Raw genomic sequence first — 24,230 nt, 5'->3', positions numbered from 1 at the left:
GTCCAAATGCAAAGTCTGGACTTGAATCCCCCCGGATCCACAGACGTGTATGCATTAGTTTGTAATTATGCACCAGCTGTTTGGGAAGCAACTCATGGTTCCCAAGTCTGAAGCCTCGTTTATTGTGTGGCCTTTAGTTTCACCCAGCGCACATCATTGCAGTAACAGCCCTGCAGTAACTCCCCAGTCTCAGGTTTCTTAGTGGATGAATATTTCAGATGACAGAATCTTCAAGAACCTCACAATAAAGGTCTTCGTTGTAACTTCCAAGGTCGTCGATATAACTTCCGACTTCTGTTTCTGTTTCACTCGTATAGGTCCGTGCTCTCTGGAATAGAAATGCTGTGTTTAGCTACCAGACCTCTGGCTGACCTTCTCACTGTTGCTCCATGCTCATTAGCAAATGCAGTACTTTACACATAGCATTTCCAAACATCAGTTTTTGCTAGTTTTATGAAATGTAGCTTCTGAAACTGGTACATTCAGAAAGAACTTTGCATACAAACTCATCCAAATAACATGCATTTTTTTTCAGGATAAGAAGCACTTCTCAGTGAGGAATAGGTGGAAAAGTTTATTTTCCAGTTAACCTGGTTGCCAATTAACCTAATAAGTTAGGGCCTTATTTTGACTGACAGATGTGAATTTGATCACTGGTAGTTTGAGACCAATTGAGAAATGCCACAAATCCAGCTTTTCATAATATACCCTTAACTGGCAGAAGTAAAATACTAAAATTGTGGTTTTCTTCTAAGCAGTGACTGCTAAAAATGCCCCTATTTTACTTCACAGATACACCATGGGAATTTACAGTTATAACTAATTATGTTTGTGGCAAAATGAATATTTTACTATGTTTTGTTCTGTTCTGTTAGTACTGCAGTCAGTCGTGCTCAGAGGACGGACATGTGATTCATTAAACTAAGCAATAGTATGAGACAGTTTGAGTGATCTAGATTGAAATGCATCAGAAAAAGACTTCTTAAAACAGATTAAGCTATTAATTTGACCTCTGAACTGGGGTTGCACAGGGTAAATGTGGGTAGAATTTGGCTTGGTGACAATAGATTAGCCAAAAATGAAGCAGTTTGACTTCCATCATGATGCCAAGATGACAGACACAGAGACTGAAAGGACACAGAATCGGTCACATAGAAAAGGCTACAGGAGTAGGACAGGGAGGAAAGCTTTCACTGTAACTTTCCAGCGCTAAACAGAAGTCTCCTGCCTCCAGAGCTGTCAGTCTGAGATCTTTCATCTGCATTCAATTCAACTTTAAATAAAAAGATCACTAAGCAAGATCCAGTGCTGCTCTGAATGATATAACCCCCGCTTTGTCTAAGTCAGCTCACTGTTTTCTAAGGATTGCTTAGCTGCAGTGTTAATATTTGCTATTTCTCTTATTCTAAAATTGGTGTGTGATAACCAGAGTCATGTTATTTTCCACAGATGACTTTAATTAAAAACAAACTGAAACGTTATTCCATAATCCCTTAAGCCTGTTTCTTTGACCAGACTGTGAAATAATAATTTTAAAAAATAACTTTTCAGAGGGGAAAAAATAGAACTGACTTACTGTATAGCATTCTCGATGTGGAGCCAGGGAGAAGTTATATCTTATCTGTAAGGCAAATATATTTTTCAGAAAGTAACAGCAAACATCATAAGTCTGAAAGCCAGCTTAACAGTAAGACCAAAGGATTTCTCATTATTAAGTTTTACTAAGTAAATCAGTTCTAGGAATCCCAGATGGCCCTGTCTGTCCCTGCCAAAGCAGGGCTATCTATCTATGGCATCACCAATGTGTCTGAGTATATATTTCGTGTCACAAGACCCCCATAGCATAAGGAAATGCTATTTTCTCCATTTTGCAGTGACTGGCACTCTAACCCATCCTTCACTCATTTTCCTACAATACATTTTCCTGCAATACATGTGTCCATTCCTGTTTCAAAATCTCACAAGCAGTGGAATTCTAAGTACTTTCTTCTTTCACGAATCACCTTCGGCAAACTTTTGCTGATAAATTTGCCTAATTTTTCCTTTTCTAGTTTCCTCACATTTTTCCCAGTTACTCTGCAACATACTGCTTGTATTTTGATAAATAGATCTCCCATCTGGACTACATCCATTGCCTATTTAAAAGACTGCTCCTTTCCCATCACATTTATCAGTGTAAGTCAACTCTCTGGGATACAGTAAATGGACACTGCTGTATCTGGACTCGGAGGATTTTTCTTGAAACAAAGTCTACTAGGCACTTGATTTACACCTTTAACACTGTGGATTATATTTAGTGTATTTAAGACACAAAAATGTAATGCTGTGCATTAGACGAGGCTACCTCTTAAAGTTCCTTGAAGAGCAAGGGTCTACAAACAAGGCAAGATCTACAGCTAGTATAATCTGGTTTAGTTGAGGTAGACTACTTCCACTTGCGCAGAAGTTAATGGAACTTTGTTCATGTTATATATATTGTTCATTATATATATATAATACACGCAAATTATACACACATACACATATATAACATGCATGAATTTTTGCATGTATAGTTGTAAAATGTGACTCACAAGTGATATTTAAATGGGAAACAAATAGAGGAAAGGTAGATTTTAATGAGAGTGGTATTAGCAGCTCCACATAAAGACAGTACAAAAGACAATTACAGGCAGTTCATAGAGTTGTAGAAAGGAAGCAGCAGCCACAGACAGTTGATTTTTTTCTCAGTGCAAATTATATTCTTAAAATATGTTTACCTCATAGTCCTTTGCTGAAAACAAATCTTTTAAGTTGTTTTTAGGTGTTGGAATTGGTGGAAATAACCTACTCCATAAGTGGCACCTGTGAAAACAGTGTATGAAACAGGCATATGAAAGATACCTATAATTTTGGGGGAGGGGTTAGTTTTTGTTCGGGTTTTAGTTTTTCTGGTGTACAATGATTAACACTGGTTTGATTACCATACGTGTCACACACCTTACCTAGCTTTTCAACTCCTCGTTCCTGCTCAGGCTGGGATTCCTACCATGGAAGGGCAGGGTACTCCTCTGCTAATAAGTGGGTAATGAGAAGGGACAAAGAGTGGGAGGCGGTCTGTCTCTGACTTCCCACACTCCTTACTACTCTGATACATAGTGGGTGCATCTATACATGCAGTTCATTAGAGTAATAAACTCCGGAGCAGTCTGAGCTGGAATAAGCTACTCCCAGGTGTAGCATCTACACACGCACCCAGGACAGCAGCAATTTGAGCCGCGGTGGAGCAGTTTACACCAGAGCCGGGGAAATGGGGGGTCAGCGCTGGGCTCCAGGTGGCAGCAGCAGTGGCAGAGGGTCTGGCTGGAGTCCAAGCATGCTGAAAGTATGCAGCTATGTGGCTAGGTGACAGGCAGGAGTCTGGCCCCCTGCCAGCTGGGCTGACTGGGTGCAATGCACACCCACAATCAGGATCTACACATGTGTTTAACTGCAATTAATTACCTCGCCTTAAGGTAGTACTGTTCCCAACTCTACTATCTTATGGTGGTATTAATTAGTTTACTGTAGCCTAATGGTGTCACAAGTGTAGGTGATGATGCTTTACTTTGCAGCTAATTAGTCTACTTTGCAGTTTAGCACATGTGTAGATGAGGCCAGCAGGTAATAAAATATTCCATGTAGTAGTGTTACAATTTAGCCCCAAGCTGTTACATGTACATCTTAGGATGGAAAGCATTACAGAGCTACACAAGTACTCAATGTAGTTCAAGTGTCTGTTCAAGAGCATTCAAAACTTTTGGATTAATTTCTCTGAACCCATTGCCTATGTTCCCTGCAGCTGTCATCTAGACAACTCAGCTAGCATTTCAGTAATTAAAATGTATTAATTTACTCTTATAACAGCCACTCCATATTTACTCCTTTTAATTTCAGTTCAGCTCTGAATAAAAGTATCAGTCAGATTCTTCTGCCTTCAGCCTGAATCAAGGATTGCAGGAGCTATTTCAGAGCAAATATGCACTTCACTGGTAAAACTTCAGTGAAGTCACACTGGGATAAAACTAGCAAAACACTGCTCAGGCCTGCTCTGCTGAGGAGATGCTCCCTAGCATTACATCTGCATTGGTTTCATCTGTGTTTGGTCAGGATCAAGGTCAGAACTGCCTCTTTCTGTTTCCTCCTGTTACAGACTGTGCGGGGAAGAGGCAGTCCTGTACTGTGCCTGCTAAGCTACTGATCGTTTTATTTTATGACAGCTGTCCAGATTCATGCCTGGTTAGCCGAACTCTTACATTACTAGCTGCCCCTTTCAAAAGCCTTTTTGATTCCTGCTAAGCTCTTTTTATCCCATTATAGCTTCTCATCAGGGAGTCCAAAGCAAATTCCTGCTACTAACTCGTTCCCTTTCATACCTCTCATTCTGAAACTTAAACATTCTGTATCCCTCAGACACTTCCTTCCGAGTCTCCCAGGACTAGCACTTAAGCATCCTTGGCTAGAACCACGTTCATGTTAAAATACACGTCTATGCTTAGCTGGTTATTTAGTGAAGTGGTAGAAAACGGGAAGACTTGGCAAAGTGAACACGCTGAAGTCGTTTCACTGTTTTGCAGGGATTCAGTATATGCTGGAAGTCTTGTAACCAAGGAATCAGCGAGAATGGGGGCAAGGAGGGAAGATGGAGCCTAAGGATGAGTTTCTTATGGGGACTAGGTTTTTCAAAGGAGGAAAAGCTGGAAATATTCTAACTGTTACCCTGCAGGAGGTTTCATACAATGATTTGGAATCTGCTGTCATTCCAGTAGAAGACTGTCTCAAGTCAAAGGGTAAAATTGGTTGAGACCCACAGGGTAAGATGGGTTGAGACCTGCCAAGGTAAAATGGGTTGAGACCCACCAAGGTTGAGACCCACAGGGTAACACTGGTTGAGACCTGCCAAGGTTGAGACCCACAGGGTAAGATGGGTTGAGACTCACCCAGGACTAGGACAGGGCTCTTAGTCATACAGCACGTGCTGACATCTTTGATGTCTTTTGGCTCTTGGCTGGTGTACCACAAAGGGTATGTTCTCACTGCAGGGTTATCTGAGGTGCTCAGCACCCTGGTTAGCCTAGTTTAGGAGTGAACAGCCACACTGCAAGGCCATATCCAAGTTACTGCATCTGCACTGGTACTCTACCCAGTCAAGTGTTTCCCTAAGATTTCTGGGGGTGCAGCCCCTGGTTCTAGGTGCCATGGCAAGCTGAGCTGCAAACTGATTCCCTCCTGTTGGTCTGCCCTTCTGGGGGAAGGGGATTTCAGAAAAATATTGGAGGACTATATCAGCATTTGAGAGATTCAGCCTGCATCCTCACTGCAAGTAGGCAGGCTACCAACCTGAATTAAGAGAGAACCTCAGTTCAAGATTATACCTGCTGCCAGGCTAGCTAGCCTATTTAAAATACTTACTCAAGTGTTCAAACCTAGACAACACTCAGGTGTGACTCCAAGAGAGCTCTGTAGTAAAGTCATGTTATCACGTGAAAAGGCAAAGGCTAACATTTCTTTCGTCAGGCTACATTGACATGATGATGTTAGATTGACCTCGTTTGTCTGCCCTAAGAATAGCAATGTAATTATATCACATGGAAATTCACCCACCTCACTTACACTGGTTAAAAGACCTTTCCTTGTTAAACACTGCATCCATACAGTCTGCACTTCTCCGAAGTAACTGCTTGGCATTCCAGATAGCTACCCTATTCCTCAGCTCTCTACTCTGTCTTTAAGCAGGGTACATTGTGGGATACTTGCCAAAAACCACAGGGATTCTGGGACTGGGAATTAAACTAGCAAATCCCATAATTCCTCTTCTGGCATCCATTAATTTTGCTTATGCCACTTTCAAAGCACTGCCTCACAGTGTGGAGGACACAGTATTGAGTGCTGTGATCACAACAGTCATTAATTCAAACAGCATGTGCTCTATAGTCATGCAGGCAAATGGAGTTAGCTTTGCAGTTTCACAGGGCTTTTGATGTTGCAGTGATACAGCTAATGGAGGAGGAGGAACAGGAAGATAAAACAGTGCAGTCATGTCTGCAGAGCATTTACCTTGAGGAACTTTACTCGGTGGACCATTACTGCTGGGCTGAGTCCCCTGTCTGTGACCGGTGAGGCAGAATAACAATGCATTGCTGTTTGGAGAGCTCCCCTTTGCATCGTTTTCAAGCTGGCGGTTGGTACAATTCCACTTCTCAGCAATTTCACTCTAGCTAGTCTCATCAGGTTCTTGAGCAATGTCCAAATCTGCTGGATCATACTATTCTTCCCTGATCTAATAAATCTCTTGCTCCTCCTGATCATTCCTCATGGTATGCAGGGGATCAAGCTTGCTTTCATGGCTTGCGGGTTGCTAGTCCTGAATGCCACTGCATTCTCTTCTGTGCCTTGTAGACAACAAGTCATGACAGCAGTCCCAGGTTGCCTGGTGGCAGTATTTCTCCTACCATGGCCAGGTAGAAGGGGTATTACTGGAGGTACTGTTCTGGTCCATTGTTCTCAGGTACTTCTACCACGAGCTCATTGATTTGGGCACTTAGCCAGAAGCGCACCCATTTTCATTTGCTTTGAAAGTCTGGTACAGCTTTCCAGAGAAGACAAGCCCATTTGAAGGAATCCGCATACAAGCACAGTGGCATCAAGCTGCTATAATAGATATGGAAACTCACTACTACCTGCTTCCAAAAAGAAGCACTACATTCTGGCTGTCCAATAGTATTTAAACAAAGACTTGGTATCTGGTCAAGTTGACCTCAGAGTCATGGAAGAGTCAATCCAGATGTGCACTGAGGATAACAGTTGGAGGACTGCCAGAAGTGAAACAGGAATGAGTCCAAGTGAATCATAAAGAGAACACCACCTTATGGAGCAGAGTTAATTCTTTTCTAAGGAGAATTACTTACTAAGTGAAGATATTCAATAAATTCATTTTAAGCCTGTATATGTGTTCATTTCAAGTGTTTTAAGGTAAACTACTGACAGCTACTCCAATGTAACACCACTGTGTAGACAAGGCCCTGGTTTGATAAAATACACTTGGTGTGGCAAAGAAGTCTCTGAGGTATACATCAAGTAAGTCAATAATTTAGAAACTGTTTAAAAAAATAATGTGAAATTAGTAGATGTGAGGACAGCACTTATATTACTAGGAGCAGCTTTAACTGCTGATCTAATAATTACTGCTTAAAATATCTTTTGGGGAGAGGTGATAGCAATTGCATCATTGATTCGTTGGTTCATCACTTTGGAACAGACACCCTGGCTTTCCGGACACTGCTACAGAGGTCCAACCCACCTTGCTTTGTTCACAACTTGCTTTGTTCACAGAATTTGTTGTGAAGTTGGCTTACAAGAACATCTGTGAGCCCTGGCAGGAAAAACTTGAAGCTGCTACAAATACTTGCCGAGCTTATATCAGAGAATGGCTAAATGCACTTGCAGCAGGAAAGAAAAAGGGTGCAGACAATACTGAATTTTTAGTTGTGCAGAGCAGCTTTATCTACTTAAGTCAGTGATAATAAGGTCACATATGCCAGTGCCCAACTATAGATTTAAATACCTAACTTGAGGCACACAGGTTTGAATACTGGCCTACGGTTTTAGCAATAAAAGATGCTCTCTCTCTCTCAATACATTTTGCTGGGGTTAAATAAAGCACTCTCCTGTGAAGATAAGTGGCCAACATGACTGAGTACTGTCCGTCTTAGTACCAAGTACAGTAAATAACAATCCTTTCTGTAAGTCCCTCTCACTGTTCCTGTTCCAACAAATGGCTTTGATGTTAATTAAATTGATCATGCCTATAACTCCTGAAGTTTCACTTAATATTACCATTGATAATCAATGAGGCTAATTATCATTTTATCACTATTCTTCATATAAATCGCATTTCAATACAGAAGGAAGAACCATGTTGAATGCTTTTAATATTGTTTCAAACAAATGTAATCTACACCCCTTCCTTATTCTTTAACTAAAGAACTTAGTGGTTAAATACTTACATTTTGCATGCCATTGCAATAAGTAGTGTGATGAAACACATGGTTACTGTAACCAAGATGAGAACCCAACCCACTTGATTTTCCTTCTGCTCCTCCCCTGGGTTAAAAAAATATATATATTTAGCTCAAATTACATTTTTCATTGTGGAAAGAAACATGGAGGTAAAATTGTTCCAGTAACTAAACCTTGTAAAGCAAGCTGATTTTATTCAGTAGCTTTTCATTGACATAACTAAGATCATAATTTAGCCCACTATTTACATTTCATATGTAGAGATCATTTGGAGCACATTAAGCATTAGTAACTTTATCCATAACTGAATTAGGGGCCTTTTATCACTTTTACATGCAGAAGAAAGAAGGCTGAGAAGTGTCATGAATCAGGGCTGCAGGCGTTATCAGCACGATGCACTCTGCTATGCTAACATACTCGAGTTATGCAACTCCACATGACACAAACATGCCTGACTGTGCAAGAAAGACACAGTTTGCTTATAATCGTGGTCACATCAAGTCCTTGTTTTCCGTTAAACCATTCTTCAGCTATTCATATTCATCCTTTTTAATCAGGGGTTAGCTAAACAGCCTTGCCAGTAAATCATGTATTGAAAAACACCATTTTAAATTCTAAGTTGGTTGTTTATCTTCTCACAGGAAAAATAGCTCTGTTCTCCTGCTTGTGTGCAGAAACAAGTATTTTATCAAGGGCAATGTTTCCATTTTAAACAGGCACACTTTGCCACCACAAACATGCCGCGCCTATGCCACGGAAAGCAGAAATTTACACTGAACTTCAGAAGCTAAATTTTCAAAAGGTTGCCCTGTCACTATACCGTTATGGTAATGACATGTGGTATATATCAAGATGGCAGCATAGCTGTCACTGAGTAGATGACAGGGTATAAATTTAGGTTTGGGATATCAAATCAGGTTAAAAAGGACATAGACAAATAATGCTCATTTTCAGAGTCTTTCCTGGGGAATAAAACGCTAAGGATCTGACCCTGCAGTCTTTACTTATGCACGTAGTCCAGAGGTAGTTATTGAGCCTGCTTAAGTGGATAAGGAATACAAGTGTGGGTGTTGCAAGTCGCAGACTCAGACAAACACTTCTGATTTTGAAAAGTGCTCTTTGTTTTAACTGCTCTGTTTTGTCCCCAGGTTACAGTTCTCCTTCCAAGGAACTGAGATCTACGAATGTATAATTTGGATCAGCAAAGTAACGCTCGGTGTGAGGTTGGGGAGTAATGGGACTGGAAGCATGGCATAAGCCAGCTTTACAGCTTCTCCGTTCTAAGGCTGCTGTACATATCCCTTGTTTCCAGTACAGGATAGAGCGGTCCTCAGGCTGCTCTACCTTATGTTGACTAGCAATGGTGCCAAAAGGGTGGCAGGCATCGTAGCCCCCACCAGCCAGCCTATAATAAAGGACTGGTGAAAAAGTAATTACATGGGCTATGGCATTTAGACTGAGGTGAGTAATCCAATCACAAGCAGGGCCCCACTGGTCTAAGCATCACACAAACACATCGTGAGAGACAGAACATACAAATTGAAGAGCTAAGACAGGCAAATTGTAGGAGGGGAAGAGATTTGCTAAAAGTCACATAGCTGATTAGCAGCAAAGCCAGGATTAGGATTCAGGTCTCCTGAATCCCCAGTGCCTTAATTTATCCAGGAAAACCTGGCAGGTCATCAAGTTGTAATAGTCTCTTGAAATTCTTTTTGTAAATAGGAAAAGCGATGGGAAAGTGAACCATCGCTTCAACTGAATTAAGGTTTTTGTGGAAATTTGGTCAGGGGGCGGGGGTTAATGAATTAGCGTAGCAGACTATTTTTGTTTTTTATTATCTGTATGAATAGTTTAGGTCTGTAACTAATTAGTGGTGTAACACATGAAAGTGCATGGTCAGGTGCTGCAGGAACCACGGGTGAAAAGCAGCATGGCACAATGAAGATTCTGGCCAGCCCGAATGATAGGCAACAGCAAATGCTCACTGTGATGTACAGCTATCCCTAGAGGTTTGGTTGAAACACATCTCTTTAGAGACACAGCACAGGATCTGACCTAGTGTTTTTACAGTGTGAATCACTGCTACAGATCCATGCACACAGACAGTAATTCACAAATCAGTTTGTCACCAAAATATGCCTGTACAGATATTTAGGGTCAACATCCTCAACCAGCCTGAGCCATGACCTTTTTATTCTCCATTGACCTTATTACTTGCAACTCACAGCAAAACGATCCATTTTGCTTCTTATTTCCTGAGAATAATAGCATTAAGATGTGGTCCCTTGGGTCCCAGGATCCCTTGCAGATCCTGTTCAAGAATCAGTTTGAGGACTACTTGTCCTCACTTCCTGGCTTGTTTCTCTTTACAGGCAATAGTGAGTGAAAGTAAAATGCAAAAGGACTGGAAGACAGGGAGCTGTGGGAGAGGTGCTGACAAACTTCCCATGTTTGAGGCCTATAGTGAGCAGATAAGGTCCAAACATACAGTAGAAACAGGAGAGCTATAAGAAAAGTGAGACATCATAAGAGTATCCAGGGTTCAGCAGAGCCTCCATAACTGAGCTGAACTGCCACTCGGGATTGAGGATGAAGGGGTTTTAAAATATGGATAGCAAGCATGGGCTTGACAAGTACCTTCAGGTCAACCCCAGCTATCAGTATAGTGTTTAGGGTCCAGTGACTAATCAGTTTGCAGTCAAAGTTAGGACAAGGCATTTATTCTGATATTTCTTTGCACCATTTCTTAAAGGATGGTGTTATTAAAATTCATTTTTGTAGCTCCTACTTTTACCATATGTGTACATAGTAGACCTGGTCTAGCTTTATTGGCAACCATCTCCCAGGTAGGTAATTCTGTCCTGGCTGAATGATAAGAAACAAGCTGCACTCAAAAAACTAGATTGAATGTAAATGGATGATAAGTTAAACCTTTGTTCTAAAAGTAAAAAATATATTTGATTTTTGCTATCCTCTGACTCAACTTGGCTCGTCTTTTAACTTCTTGAAATTCTATTCTCGCTTTGTGTGCAGAACATAACTTTTACTTCAAAAGATTTTTTAGTTTTTTAGGAAAATTAAAACAGAGCCAAAAGCTAACCCTTAATCCAATCAGGACTTGTGGTAGAGGTGATATCTTTTATTAGACCAAATAGATTTTTACAAAAAAAAAAAAAATCTTTGCAAAAATCTAGTTGGTCTAATAAAAGATATCACCTCTACCATGAGTCCTGATTGTTTTTTCCTGGATACCTTTAATCCAGTTTTTACATTCTGGTTGTGAATTCTACTGGATGTGGCTGTCCAGGTGATCAAGGTATTTCCCAGGTGCTTGGACTTAATAACCTTCCCAGATAGCTTGCATTTTGCAAGCTGAACTCAGTCAGCACAGGAATCCCTAACTGCAGGATTATGACTTCCTAGCAGTTTTGTGCCCAGACTGCTGGGGGACATTTTCACACTAGGTTCTGGTTAGAGGAATCATATGAATGTATTAGAGCTGAGGAGGCAGAAAGGAAGAAGATTTGACAGACATTGAATTTCATCAGAAGGCAGGTTTAAGGAAGCAGGAAGAGTTCAGTAAACAGAAGAGGGCAAAGAACTTAAAAAAGAAAATCAGGAAGTTGAGAAAGTCAAAAGATAAGAGTGAGAGGGAATGACTGAGAAAGAACAGTTGATAACATGTCATGATAAGCGAACTGTTACTTCCATAAAAAAACATATTCAGCAATCAGGAAATGCAGTATCAAGCAAGTCAGATCTAGACAAATGAATGTCTTATGAAGATAGTAACGTCTACATTTCTCCCCTAATGAAGTTCAGGTAATGCCAATAAAAAATATTTTACTTGACTGCTCACATTGATTTTGGATATTATTACACTAGCACCAGTACCAGCGCTTACTCAAGCACATTATTTGTGTCTAGTAAGTATGTGTAAAATGAAAGACTTAAAATCTGCTTATGGGAAATGACCTGTTCCTCAGGGTAAGCTCAGCCCCCAGCTATAACATCTGAGGCTAGGATCTTGTCAAACTTCAAACGGCGAACAAGACTGTCCCAGCTCACAACATATATAAGTAAATTATTTGACAGCCAAGACATTTTGATTCTTACCAATACAAAGGGGGTCAGTCCACTCGCTCCAAAATCCTTCATCATACTGACGATTAGCCCTTATCTGTATGGAGTATCTACTGGTAACATCCATCCTGAATTTGAAATCATTAGATGTGCTTTTCGATAGCTGTTAAAAATCATATTGTTTTGTTACAGACTGCTTAAGACTAACAAGATGAGAAAGGCCAATTAAATTGATGTTCACCGTGTTTGGGTTTGTTAAATTACTTTTACAGTCTAACAGTGGAACCAAAGGCTTGATTTTCAGACTTTTTTCCTCTATTTTTCCAGGTACAGTTTGAACTTATATTCAACTACAGCCATAATTTTTTGCCTCTGGTGCCCACTGCTTCAGAGTATTTTGATCCACGTGAACCAAACTTCTTGGCAGGCATGCCCCACATTTGCCCTCATCCTCTCTGAGTGCTTCTCCAATCCCCTTCCCCTGCCAATCTGCTCCTCTGCTTTCTGCTTCCCACCCTATCTCCCCCAAGCTACCTGTGCCATTTGTGGCATGCAAGCTGCAGGATGGCCGCCCCCGTTCTAAAGTATCCACTATTTTGAGGAGCCCCTGTTAAGAGTCTTAATGCTGGCTTTTCAGAGTTGCTGAGCACCTGCAGCAACCCAGACAGTCTGCATCTAGATATATGAAACTGAGCATCCAGATTAATGAACATTTGAAATGTTGGTCTAGGTGTTTTCCTAGCTAACTTGCCCCATCCCTCCAAAAATGCCTAGAAAAAGAGAACTGATGTAAAATTTAGGAGTCAATAGGAGTTTGTAGGGGTGCACCAATAAAGAATTTTTTGGCCAATACCTATGGATGATTATTAACCAGCCATATTGGTCAATACTGACCTGATAGCCAATATGCAGCCCAGCAGTTTGGAGAGCAGCATTGGGCTGTAAGTCTGTAGTGGGGAGGAGCATGGGGGAGTAAAGGGGCATGGGAGGGGCACATCGAGGCCCCCACAGTGAGGAAGGGAAAGGGGCTGGAGCAGAGGCAGGGGTACGTGCTGCGAAGCTGGGGTGGGGTGGAGCGTGGGGCAGAGCCATGGATGGCTCGTCCTGGCTGTGTGGGGGGGAGGAAGGGTGGCTCCCCATCACTGTATGCAACCCCATGGGAGGCACGGGGGGGGCATGTGCCCCCCCAGTTTTTTGTATGGGGAAGGGCAGGCTGCCCAGTGTGGGTTCGGGGCCAGGGGCTGCAATGGTCTGTTCCTGGTGGGGGCTTAGCCAGGGCTGCACTCAGAGTGGGCAGGGGCTGGATGGGCAGCAGTGGTGCTGGGAGGGAGGTGATGGGCAGGTTATAGCCACCCCATTATACCTCATGGCCCCCTTCCAGCACTGCTGCTGCCTACTCCACCCACCCTGCCCCAGCCCCCATCAGGAACCTCCAGCCCCAGCCTCCGTTAGGAACAGACTCTGGCCCTGAGCCCAAAGCCGGCAGTCCACCCTCGCCCTGTGTAATCAGGGGGGCACATGTCCCCCCATGCCTCTCCCAGGAGGTGTGCAGCCATGGGGAGCCTCCTCACCTCCCACCCCCCTGGACAAGCCATCCATGGCTCTGCTCTATGCCCTGCCCTGCCCTGCCCTGGCTGAGCAGCATCTGCCCCAGCCCCAGCCCAGCCCCAGCCCCATTCCCTACCTCTCTATGGGGGGCCTCAATCTGCATGCCACCCCACGCCCCTTCCCTCCCCCACATTTACCAGCCAGACACTGCTCTCCAAACTGCTGGGCTATATTCCTGGCCGTGTGCATGCTGTAGCTGTGTGCATGCATTCATCAGTGACGTTATCAGCTACATCAGATAAAAAAAAAGTCAATTGCCAATAATGTCAATTTTCCTTTTATTGGTACCAATCCAATATGGACTGATATATCGGTGCACCTCTAACCATCTGTCTTCCATACAACTAGGATTTACCATATGTCTGTAGCTTTTGGTAACTTCTAATTACCAGCATAACTCAAAAGATGTACATGAATCTAAAGATATTTTTTTCAGAGTTATATGAGTGAGATGTTCCATCTGTATAAGAAAAGTAATTAATCAACAATTGCTATATACATGTCAACTCTCAATAAGCCTTTACCTGATTTTTACCTGTCTTCAAATTGTGAATGGTAACTTCATAACAAAACCATGCCTTTGGGAAAGGAGAAATTGGCTTTTCCCATGTGACCAAGATGTCATTTTGTTCTAAAGATATGGTGACATTTCGAGGAGGATTTATTTTCTCTAAAAAATGAAGTAGGGACCAGTATGTTACTCATAAAACAATTATGCATTTAAAATAATAACACCTCGAGTTGGGCGTAACTTAATCATTCTTGGTGGCAGGGTAGGATGCAAAGATCGTCTTGCTTCTTTTGTGCTGGTTCTCTCTCTGTTTTGAGAGCTCTCAATATCAATATCTTTCTGGTAACGTTGTCCCTGGAATATAATGCTTGACATTTATTCCAGGTACTTAACATGCAATGGCAGATTGGTTAAAATGTATCATGACAGCTCTAAAGGCATGAGTTCAAGCTCTGTTCTGGAGTCGTGCCAAAGGCTTTCCCCCACCTGAAGACTAGTATCTGGTCATTTGGGCTGGGAAGTCAGAGGTGTCTGGATGTAATGCTAGCCACATCACACCCATATTAGTCCAATGTGTCACTAGGCAATAGGCATGGGTGGACCCTTGACTTGATTCAAGACAGCCCGTAAAATTACTAGCAACATAGAAATAGTTCAGGAAAACAGCACTGAAAGTGGATAACAGGAATAACTTTTCTGAAAAATGGAGAGGAATTATTTAGGAGGAGTAGAGTGGTATAAATCGGTATAAGGTCATGAAATTAAGAAAAAGAGTATTAACCTGAATATCAAGTGAAAATCTCCCTTCCATATAAATTTAATAGAATATAAACTAAAAAGTAGAAGAAGCTGTGTTGCTTTGGGCATTTAATGCTAAATCCAATAAAGCAATAGAAAATGTACCGTGGGAAACAATACTTTGGCAAACAGATTAGATCTTTTCTATATCTTATATATCTTTATCTTTTTTCTATTGTCCTACAAATAGTCTATACTGTATTGTTAACATCAATTCAGTTAGTACCATCAACTGTCACCTAGTTCCATGTCAAAACCTTCCATTTCAATACATTTCCATCACCACCTATAGACCAACCCATATCTTAAACTGGGCTAATCAGCATTTAAAACCACTGATGAAGGTTTGACAAGCTGCTTGGTATTTGGAGTTAGGGGCAGATGGGTTACTTTTGATTGCAATCACTTCAGCCAAGGCAAATAAATGTTACTACTATTTTTAATTTAGAAAAAAAAATACTTACCAATGGTATTTTGATTAAATAGTTGTTCAAGAGGTTTGATTGCAGCATGCTTGCTTGACCCATTAACATGTATTATAATGAGTGTGTCAATCTGTTTAGGGTCAATGTAAGTCTTTGAAAATCTGCAACCTACATTTCTCTGCCGTTTGTCTTTCAAATAGTCTGGACAGTGCTCGGTGTAGTTATTATACCTAAGGGAAAAGGTTCATCAGGTATTGATTGGCCTCTTGGACAATACCTACTGGCCAAAATAGAGGCAGGCATTTACCTGTAAAATAGAAAGTATACTGTATCTGTTGGTGCATGTTCACCAGCAAGCCAGCTGCAGTGGAGAGATGCTGTATTATAACTGGCAGTGTAAACAATGCAGAATAAGTTAGTGACTGATGTCCCAGCATCACCTAGAGGAAGAACAAGACATAAAAGATTACACTCAAAAGATAAGTTGTGCTGAATATTTACTAACATATTTTTACTCACATGGGAGTTTTTTATTATAAAATGTATACATGCACACACATATTTGCGTGTGTATACATTTTTATAATAATGAATTCCTAAATCTGTGGCTGTTTCGTATCTTGATTTCATCTGTAATCACTTGACATACAGGTAGATGAGAGAGGATATATACACACAAGAGGCAAGTATTTCGTAGGGTGATATCCTTTATTGGATCAACTCTGTAGTTGGAATAAAGTCAAACAAGCTTTCAAATGCAAGACATTCTTCCTCAGCTTGTCTAAGTTTTTCCTAACTACATAGTTGGTCCAATAAAAGATAACACCCTATGAAATACTTGCCTCTCACATAATTTCTGGACCATTACTTTTCTGGACATTACTACAACATCACTTTTACATGACCATAGAAGTTATATAGATATAGATATAAATATAGATACACACACATCTGTGTATCCTGTCTCATTTGCCTTTATATCAAACGATTACAGACGAAGTCAGATTCCCAAACAAATTAACAGTTCTACAACACATATGGACAAATAACACAACATCCCCCGTGTATTCTGAAAACGTCATACGTTTATAGACAAAATTTTTTTAAACATTTTAGAGAGTTCTAAAGCAGCTTATTTTGCCATTAGCAATACATTTTTAGGCATTAATCCAGGGAAAAGCATTTACATTTGTTCACGGTTTGATCTATGTAGAAATTCCTATTGATTTTCTTGGCCTTGGAATAGTATAAGCCTTTTTTTTTTTACTAAGACTGCTTGCATGTTATCTGCTATTTACATAATACATCAACACATCTCACTCTAGAATCCAGAGCCTAGAGAGACATTTCCAAAACCAAACACATCTTAAACTTGCTTTCATTTCATGTAAAATTGGATAAATCTGTTTTCATGACAAAATTCAGGCTAGAAGAAACACAGTGCTGCTTCTTACTCTTGATGGCATCTTGAGAGTAGTAGTGAACTGAATTATTAAATAAAACAGGATTAGAAGTAGTCAACTGCTGTCTTTCAGGAACTGTATTGCAAGGATTATCCATCTCGAACAGCCCCAGAATATATCCCCGGCTCCTAGGCAAGGGAGAGTGAACCTGGCTAACATGGAAAATGACAAGAGTAGCTATGAAAGTGAACACAGATATTCCATAGTAATGGGGCTAGGAGGCATAAGAGGGATAACTACAGCTCTCTGTGGTCTGATGTGGGAGCTTGAAAAGGAAATCTGGGATCATGATGCACATGGCATGGCAGGAAGTACAATTGCGAGTATCATACATCAGATCCCATCGTGCCATTACTTGCAAGTTTGCCATGGGCCATAGAGTCAACCCCAGATGGTGAAGTGCTATTCAATGTCAATATGAACTTCAGAATCTCTAACAAAACTACTGGATAACCATACTGCTTTGCATGGCAGGAAATACGTTACCTTTTTAAAGTTTCTAAACTGCTGTCCTTTTCATGCTTTCCTCACCTACAAACTAGGAAAATAACACAAAATTAAAACTTTGTGGCATCACTTCTTACCTGCAAGGGCTGGGAGTTCTTCTGTGACCCACTCACTTTCTATTTGTGAGTTGTTATAGGAAAGCCGTGTCCGAACTTGTGCACAAAAACCGTCATGGAGCACCACTGTACGAGTACTATGGGTGTGCTTTGTATTGTACTTGAAAAATAAAACAATTTATGAGTATCAGACATAATGAAGCCTGACTTGGGACACAGACACATGACACATGTATACTGGTATAACTTGGATCAGTTTGTATATCAGGGTGAATTATTATTTGCATTCAGAGTGGAGAGAAGACCAGGTCTCTAGAGTGAACTGCCCACAGATTCTGTTATAGTGCCTTGCCAGTCACCACTGTTTGCACTGGGCAACCACCTATACTTAGGACTGTGGACACACGACCCATACACTGGATGAATTTACATCATATAGTTATGCCTGACTTTGCGAGGGACACATTTTCCTCAGTGCAGAGTGCCCCCACCATCTTAGTTCAAGTGCCCCCACTGCCATTTTGAAGCACTGGGATGCTAATACATGAGACATGGAAGCTGGCTGGAGCACAGAAATGACCAGGGGTCTAGGTTTTCTGTTTGCCACAGAAAAACATGATCACACCCAGATTTTCTAATTTTAAGGAGAAAAACCCAGATTTTCTCCTTTGAAGGAAATGGTGGATTTCCCCTTGCAGGCTGGCACAGTTCCAGCCTGCAAGTGGCTGGGGGGAGCAGGAGTGTGGTCAGACAGGGGGCACCATGGGCATGTGTGCACCTACATTCACATCACTGCTAGGCAGCCTGGAGAGCAGCTTCCTGCAGGTAAGTCAGGCAAGGAGGGAGGCTCCCACAGTGAAGAAGTTGGGCAGTGTTGGGGCTGGGGAAGCTTCCCAGCCTGGGCAGTGCATGGTACTGGCAACATGTAGGGGGCGCACATAGACACATGTGCACCCCCTGAGATTGGCCATGCTCCCCATGAGAGAAGCACCAGCAGTATTTCTGGGTTTCCTGCTGGGCAACCCAGCCACAAGCTGCTGCAACAGGGGGGAGGGGCATGCTGGGCTCACAGCTGACCCAGCACAGCAGGCTGGTAAGTAAGGTTTCTTCTTGTGGGGATCAAGACCCCCACAGTGCAGGAGGGGCAGGGGTGAATCATGCCACTCCTGCCCCACTCCCTGCTGCACTCTAGGGATTGTCCAATGACCCTGCCCAGCTGGGGCCCCATTCACCGAAAAACCCAGGATCCCTGGTAATTACCAGGCCTGTATGAGGCTTCAGCCCTTGCTTCGGATCCAGAGAAGCTTCGGACACTTTGACGTAAGAAGCAGCATGTCCGCAATGAAGCACCGGCTTCGTTAGGCTTTCCGAAGTGATTTGGAGCTTCCAAAGCACTTCGAAAGAGCTTCGGAGCCACCTTGGAGATCTGGCCATAGGGTACAATGGGGAATCGATGAAATATCTATAACTTTGTTGTTTTTTTGTCTGATTTGGATTAAACTTGCAGGAGTGGCAGCCTCTGCTGAGAGCATGAAGCCTGCCAAGCTTCAAGAAGATCGGTGCAGGGGTTTGGGGGGAATTGTACCCCAAATTCCTGAAAGCAAAACTCATGTCATGTGTATGTGTTACACCACAGGAGAGTGAAAACTGTAGGGGTGAGAACACAAAGCCTGCCAAGTTTTAAGGAGACTGGTGCAGGGGTTTGTGGGGAACTGCACCTCAAGCTGCTGACAGGCAAAACTCATGACATAGGTGACACTGTGTGGGATGGTGCAGGGATGGTGGCCCCTGCTGCAGCCACAAAGCCTGCCAGCCGTCGAGGAGATCGGTGCAGGGGGATTCTGGGGCCCTGGACCCCTAGCTGCTGACAGGCAAAACTAGTGCCACTGTGTCTGTCTTGGGGGACAGAGGGAATAACTACGGGCCTGGCTGCTAAACTACCGTGTTATCAGTTACCAATCAAACATGATTCGCTCAGGAACCAACTCAATGCACAGTAGCTAGCTAATGTAGCCAGTTAATTAGCAACAATTAACACCTAAAAACACAGACTAAGGAGAGGAAAGAATCAATACAGACAATCAACTGCCCCAAGACAGAGACAGTTGCACAAGCACCCATGTCACAAGTTTTCCCTGTCAGCAGCTAGAGGTGCAGGGCCCCAGAACCCCCCTGCTCCGAACTCAACAGCTGGCAGGCATCGTGGCCACAGCAGGGGCCCCCATCCCTGCAGCTTTCACCCTGCTGTGCCTTAATACACACAGTGTCACCCATGTCATGAGTTTTGCTTGTCCGCAGCTTGAGGTGCAGTTTCCCCCAAACCCTTGCACTTATCTCCTTGAAACTTGGCAGGCTTTGTGGCCTCAGCAGGGGCCAACACCCCTACAGTTTTCACTCTCCTGTGGTGTAACACGTACACATGACATGAGTTTTGCTTTCAGGAATTTGGGGTACAATTCCCCCCAAACCCCTGCACTGATCTTCTTGAAGCTTGGCAGGCTTCATGCTCTCAGCAGAGGCTACCACTCCTGCAAGTTTCATCCAAATCAGACAAAAAGACAACAAAATTATTGATATTTCATTGATTCCCCATTGTACCCTATGGCCAGATCTCCGAGGTGGCTATGAAGCTTCAGAGCCACTTCAGCCGGATCAAAGCAGAAACCCAGTCTGGAGCTCCGGACTGGACCCCTGGCATCCGAAGCAGCTGGATCTGAAGCCAGATCAAACAGCTGCCAACTCGCACAGGCCTAGTAATTACCATGCTCCAGCAGACTTGATTAATTACAGCACATCAGAGCAGCCTTGTAACACATGTGCAGGCACCCCAAAACTGCTCTCCTAATAGAGGGTCTATAAAATTAGGAACATTGTACCTAAATACTCCAGAACTTTCTACTGGGGATGGTTCAGGTAATGTTTTCTGAGAATACTGTTATGACAAAACAGAGAACCACCGACTTACTACTTGTACATTGGTGTTAATCTGCAGTAAATTCATTGACTTCAATGATAGCAAACATTCATGGGAAGCCATGTTGATTCAACACCTCTTCCCATGATGTTCCAACTAGGTCACAAATTAAAGCCATCCTTCCCTGGTGTTAATTCCCTTTCCAACTAAGTTCTACTGATCAGCACAGGGGAAGATGGGCATGGCTAATGCATAGCATATCTGTTCATGATGCAACACCAAAGTAATGTTGGTGACCCAATGTATGCAGTACAGTCTCGAGCAGGCAGAACATATTTAAATCCACTGGCATTTGGCTTCCATAGACTGCTCAGTGTATTTTACACTTACCTCTTCCTGTACAGGAGTAATGATTTCCACCTCGTAGATAACAGTGTAGTTCTGGTGTTGATCAGGGTTTGGTTTCCAATGTAAAAGCACTTCTGCTAGTGCAGTGACTGTGAGGGTGAAGTTAACAGGGGGGAGAACCTGAACTGTTGATTAAAGGAGAAAAAAAACCCTGATGGTATACTACATTATGACAAGTAAGAGGCAATAGTGATTGGTTCCAAGCAATAGCTATTCATAGGTAACTACCAACACAGGATAATGTGTATAGGCATAATTTACATATTATACTATATTTTGTCAATAGCTTTGTATAAAGCATATTTCTAACACTGAGGTAAAACTCTGCAAGTTGCCAGCAAATAGATCATTCCATAAGGATATGGCTAAAACCTAGGTTAGAAGAAACTGTTTTCCATGGCAATTTCAACTTAAAGATCACCAAATGAAAGAATCTCTGATCATATCTGGTTTGCTGGAAAATAAATTAGGCTAAGATCCTTGAAAAATGATCTGCATACATGAATCCCATTGCCCTCACACGGTCCCATTGAGGTCAATTGGGCAATTAGGCATAAATCCATATCCACTTAGATCCTGGTGTACAGTCAGGGTCTTACAGAGAAGATGGTATGTAGTTTGGTCTCTGAGAAGAATGCATGTTAACTACCCTGGCAAGTTCTACCTGGAAGCCACAAGGATGCATCTGTGGAAGAAACACAAGAATGCTGAGGCAAGAAATAAAGCAGAAATATAAGTAGAGGCAGAAGAGTGAGACTGGTAACTTAGAATGACAGGGACAGAGACCTCTGGAGCTCTTAAAGAAATGAATAATTGATTGTGCTGAGAGAAAACAGTATAAGAATATAAATAGCTAAATAACAAAATAGTCAAGCAGCTTCGCTTTACTTATCAAGCCCTTCACAGCTTCTTCTCACCCTAAGTATCATTTCTCTTTGAGCAGCAGCAAGAGGTCATTTCCCATCTCCAGTGGTTCCAGGATACCAGCCTGTCTAGCCCACATTGTATTTTCAAGCAGCATCTCCTATGCCACCCTTGGAAGAAGCTCCCCCATATATATCCACAAAACCCCCCTATTATCCTCCTCCAAATCCCTTACAAACCACATGACAAATTTGAGATGGCTGTGTCTTATGACTACAGCCTGTCATTTTAGCTTGCACAGGCTCATGGTTTTCTTCTGCTCCACCGCATCTGTCTATACTTCTCACCTTTAAGGTCTAATTGTAAGCTCTGTGGGGCAGTGGGCACCTGCACTATGCAGTGAGAGCCATGGTATTACAAATACATAAGAAGAATAGTACAGGAAACTACTTACTTCCTTTAGCCTGCAACAAATTTGGCTGAATTGCCATTGCTGTCCAAAGGGGTACCAGAATAATGTTCACCATTATGATAATATCCTTTAAATAATAAATTATAATAATCAGATATCAGCACGTAACTTGCCATTTTGACTGTTTAATATAAAATGTAATCTATAACTAAGAAGTAATATTCACCAAGATGCATATAGAAATGTTGTTGTATAATACGTAAAAACAAGAACATGCCACTTTCCTTGTCCTCTTCCCATGGAGGCACACTCTTTGCCATTATCCAAATATATCATGTGCCAAATAGATCCCATGCCATATGCTTCACGGTGTTCTGTCCCTTCTTCATATACCATAAAACTCCCCATGGCTAATACTTTGTGGGTGTTTGATGAAGCAGATAGAATTGCTGGAAGGGGAGATTTTGATAAAGGAGGGGAGGGAATCCTGGACTCCCCATTGGATATAACAGGGAGGATGGGGGGCATGATTTGTCGTCTACAGCTTTCCAAATATTAGAATGGCAATGCTAAAGGTTTTGTTGATGCTATGCTGTATGTATGTTGGACAACATCTTAAGACATAAGTTTTTTTCTTCCTCTAATTCCCCGTTGCATCACTTTCCTACAACTATAGTAATTGCTCACACCGGGAGAATATCATGAAAGTATTTGCTGTATTTTAGCTTCTTTAACATGACTTTGCTGGGAGCAGGGGTGGCACGGGTGCAGATGCTAAGGTGCACAGTTGGCAGGCCAGAAATCGCAAGTTTAAGGCCACAGCAAAAGTGCTCCTGTCGGATTGCAGCGAATACGCAAGTTCTGCTAAATATTTTGTCACAAGGACGTGAACAGGAAGACTTTGCTGCTACAAACAGGTAGAGCACACCTTGAACCCATCCGTTCTCCATGAACCACCTTCAACTGCTCTACAAAACACTGGAGATTCTTCAACCGCAGGAAATCTGAGCTCATGAAAATATGAAGTCATCTACAAATTACAGGGTGTGGATGTGTGCCTAGTTTTCTATTGACCAGGAAAGTGGATAAGACTGGTTTGTCCCAGGGAATTTCTAACTCTTCAGTCCTAGGGGGGTCAAGTTTTTGCATCCATCTCTTCTCATGAAACTGGAATCAGGTTTGGCCAGGCCACCGTCGTTCCATGGAGGGTTTATCCATAATGCCTCCAAGATCACTTGGTGTCCCTGGCATAATGCCTGCTGAAGAGCAGATTCCACAGCTTGCTGTTTTCTTTGAACATCACACAGACCCCCTCCGTCACAAGAGGAGGGTGCTGTATTGCATTAAAGCATCTCCTATTACTTCATAGACATCAATTCATAACAGCTTTACAATGGAAATCCTTCTGGGACTAACGGATCTCAATTCCAGGCAGCAGCCAACCTCCAAATTATGCTGACCTCTGCCCATGCTTTATTCACAGTAGTTATATTTTGCACAATATCCCTGTTACTGCTAAAACTAGACCTGACTGAGTTTTTTCAAAAGAAAAGACTATTGTACTATTGGTAAGAAAATGGCCTGCTTTCAAAAATTTATATAAAATTGTTTGTTTTTTTAAAAAGCAGTTTTCCTCAAAAAAAAACCCCACCCTAGTCTTTTAGGGCAGTGGTTCTCAACCTTTTTCTGTACCAGGACCCATTTGTAAGCATTGATGGCCAGTCCCGACCCAGTGCCTCTTGCTCCCGACCCGCTGCCCCCAAGCCCCAGCCCCTCAGTGTGTGCAAGCAGCCCCTTGCAGACTGGAGCTCTGCCAGCCTGCAAGGGAAAAGCCACAGTTTCCCACATTTTTTTTCTTTAAAGGAGAATCCATTTTTAAAGTTTGCTGATCCATTTTCAAAGTTTCTCCACAACCCTTTCATATATTCTTGCGACCCACTTTTGGGTCACGACCCATGGGTTGGCAAATGCTGTTTTAGGGCACCTATACACATGCCTGACACCTGCTTTTTCAGGAGTGAAAGACCCAACATGTGCTGAAATAAGTGCAACATTTGACATTGCTTTAACATCCTTTTTATAACGTGCATACAGATTCTAGTTGCTGTTTAATAAAATTAATAAAGAGAAAAGCTCCATAGAAA

The 24,230-nt window shown here is 42.2% G+C and overlaps 1 protein-coding gene across 1 annotated transcript; it reads right to left on the bottom strand.

Annotated features, from left to right (window-relative positions):
* Positions 1-214: 214 nt before the first annotated feature.
* On the bottom strand, positions 215-22,234 carry IL5RA (interleukin 5 receptor subunit alpha). The gene is made up of 10 exons (XM_090021150.1): positions 22,129-22,234; positions 20,793-20,935; positions 17,510-17,648; positions 15,770-15,902; positions 15,502-15,692; positions 14,253-14,398; positions 12,140-12,283; positions 8,025-8,107; positions 2,760-2,844; positions 215-328 (listed from the first exon to the last, which is right to left on the bottom strand). The coding sequence occupies exons 1-10, from the start codon at positions 22,199-22,201 to the stop codon at positions 215-217; spliced, it is 1,251 nt and encodes a 416-aa protein (XP_089877276.1). The 5' UTR covers positions 22,202-22,234.
* Between the last annotated feature and the right edge of the window lie 1,996 nt (positions 22,235-24,230).

The sequence above is a fragment of the Crocodylus siamensis genome, chromosome 11 (genome assembly GCF_052110815.1).
Source record: "Crocodylus siamensis isolate JL-2025a chromosome 11, ASM5211081v1, whole genome shotgun sequence".
NCBI lineage: Eukaryota > Metazoa > Chordata > Crocodylia > Crocodylidae > Crocodylus > Crocodylus siamensis.
Note: the sequence above shows the minus strand (reverse complement) of the source record. Positions and strands in the feature narration are given on the sequence as shown.

Bases quoted from the DNA above. Each gene is read 5' to 3' on its own strand.
- IL5RA (XM_090021150.1), bottom strand. From the start codon at position 22,201: ATGGTGAACATTATTCTGGTACCCCTTTGGACAGCAATGGCAATTCAG. The intron at 15,903-17,509 runs GTAAGAAGTGAT...TTCTTCCTCTAG, and splicing joins AGAACTCCCAGCCCTTGCAG to GTGATGCTGGGACATCAGTC. The intron at 2,845-8,024 runs GTAAGTATTTAA...CTGTTTTCACAG, and splicing joins ATTGCAATGGCATGCAAAAT to GTGCCACTTATGGAGTAGGT.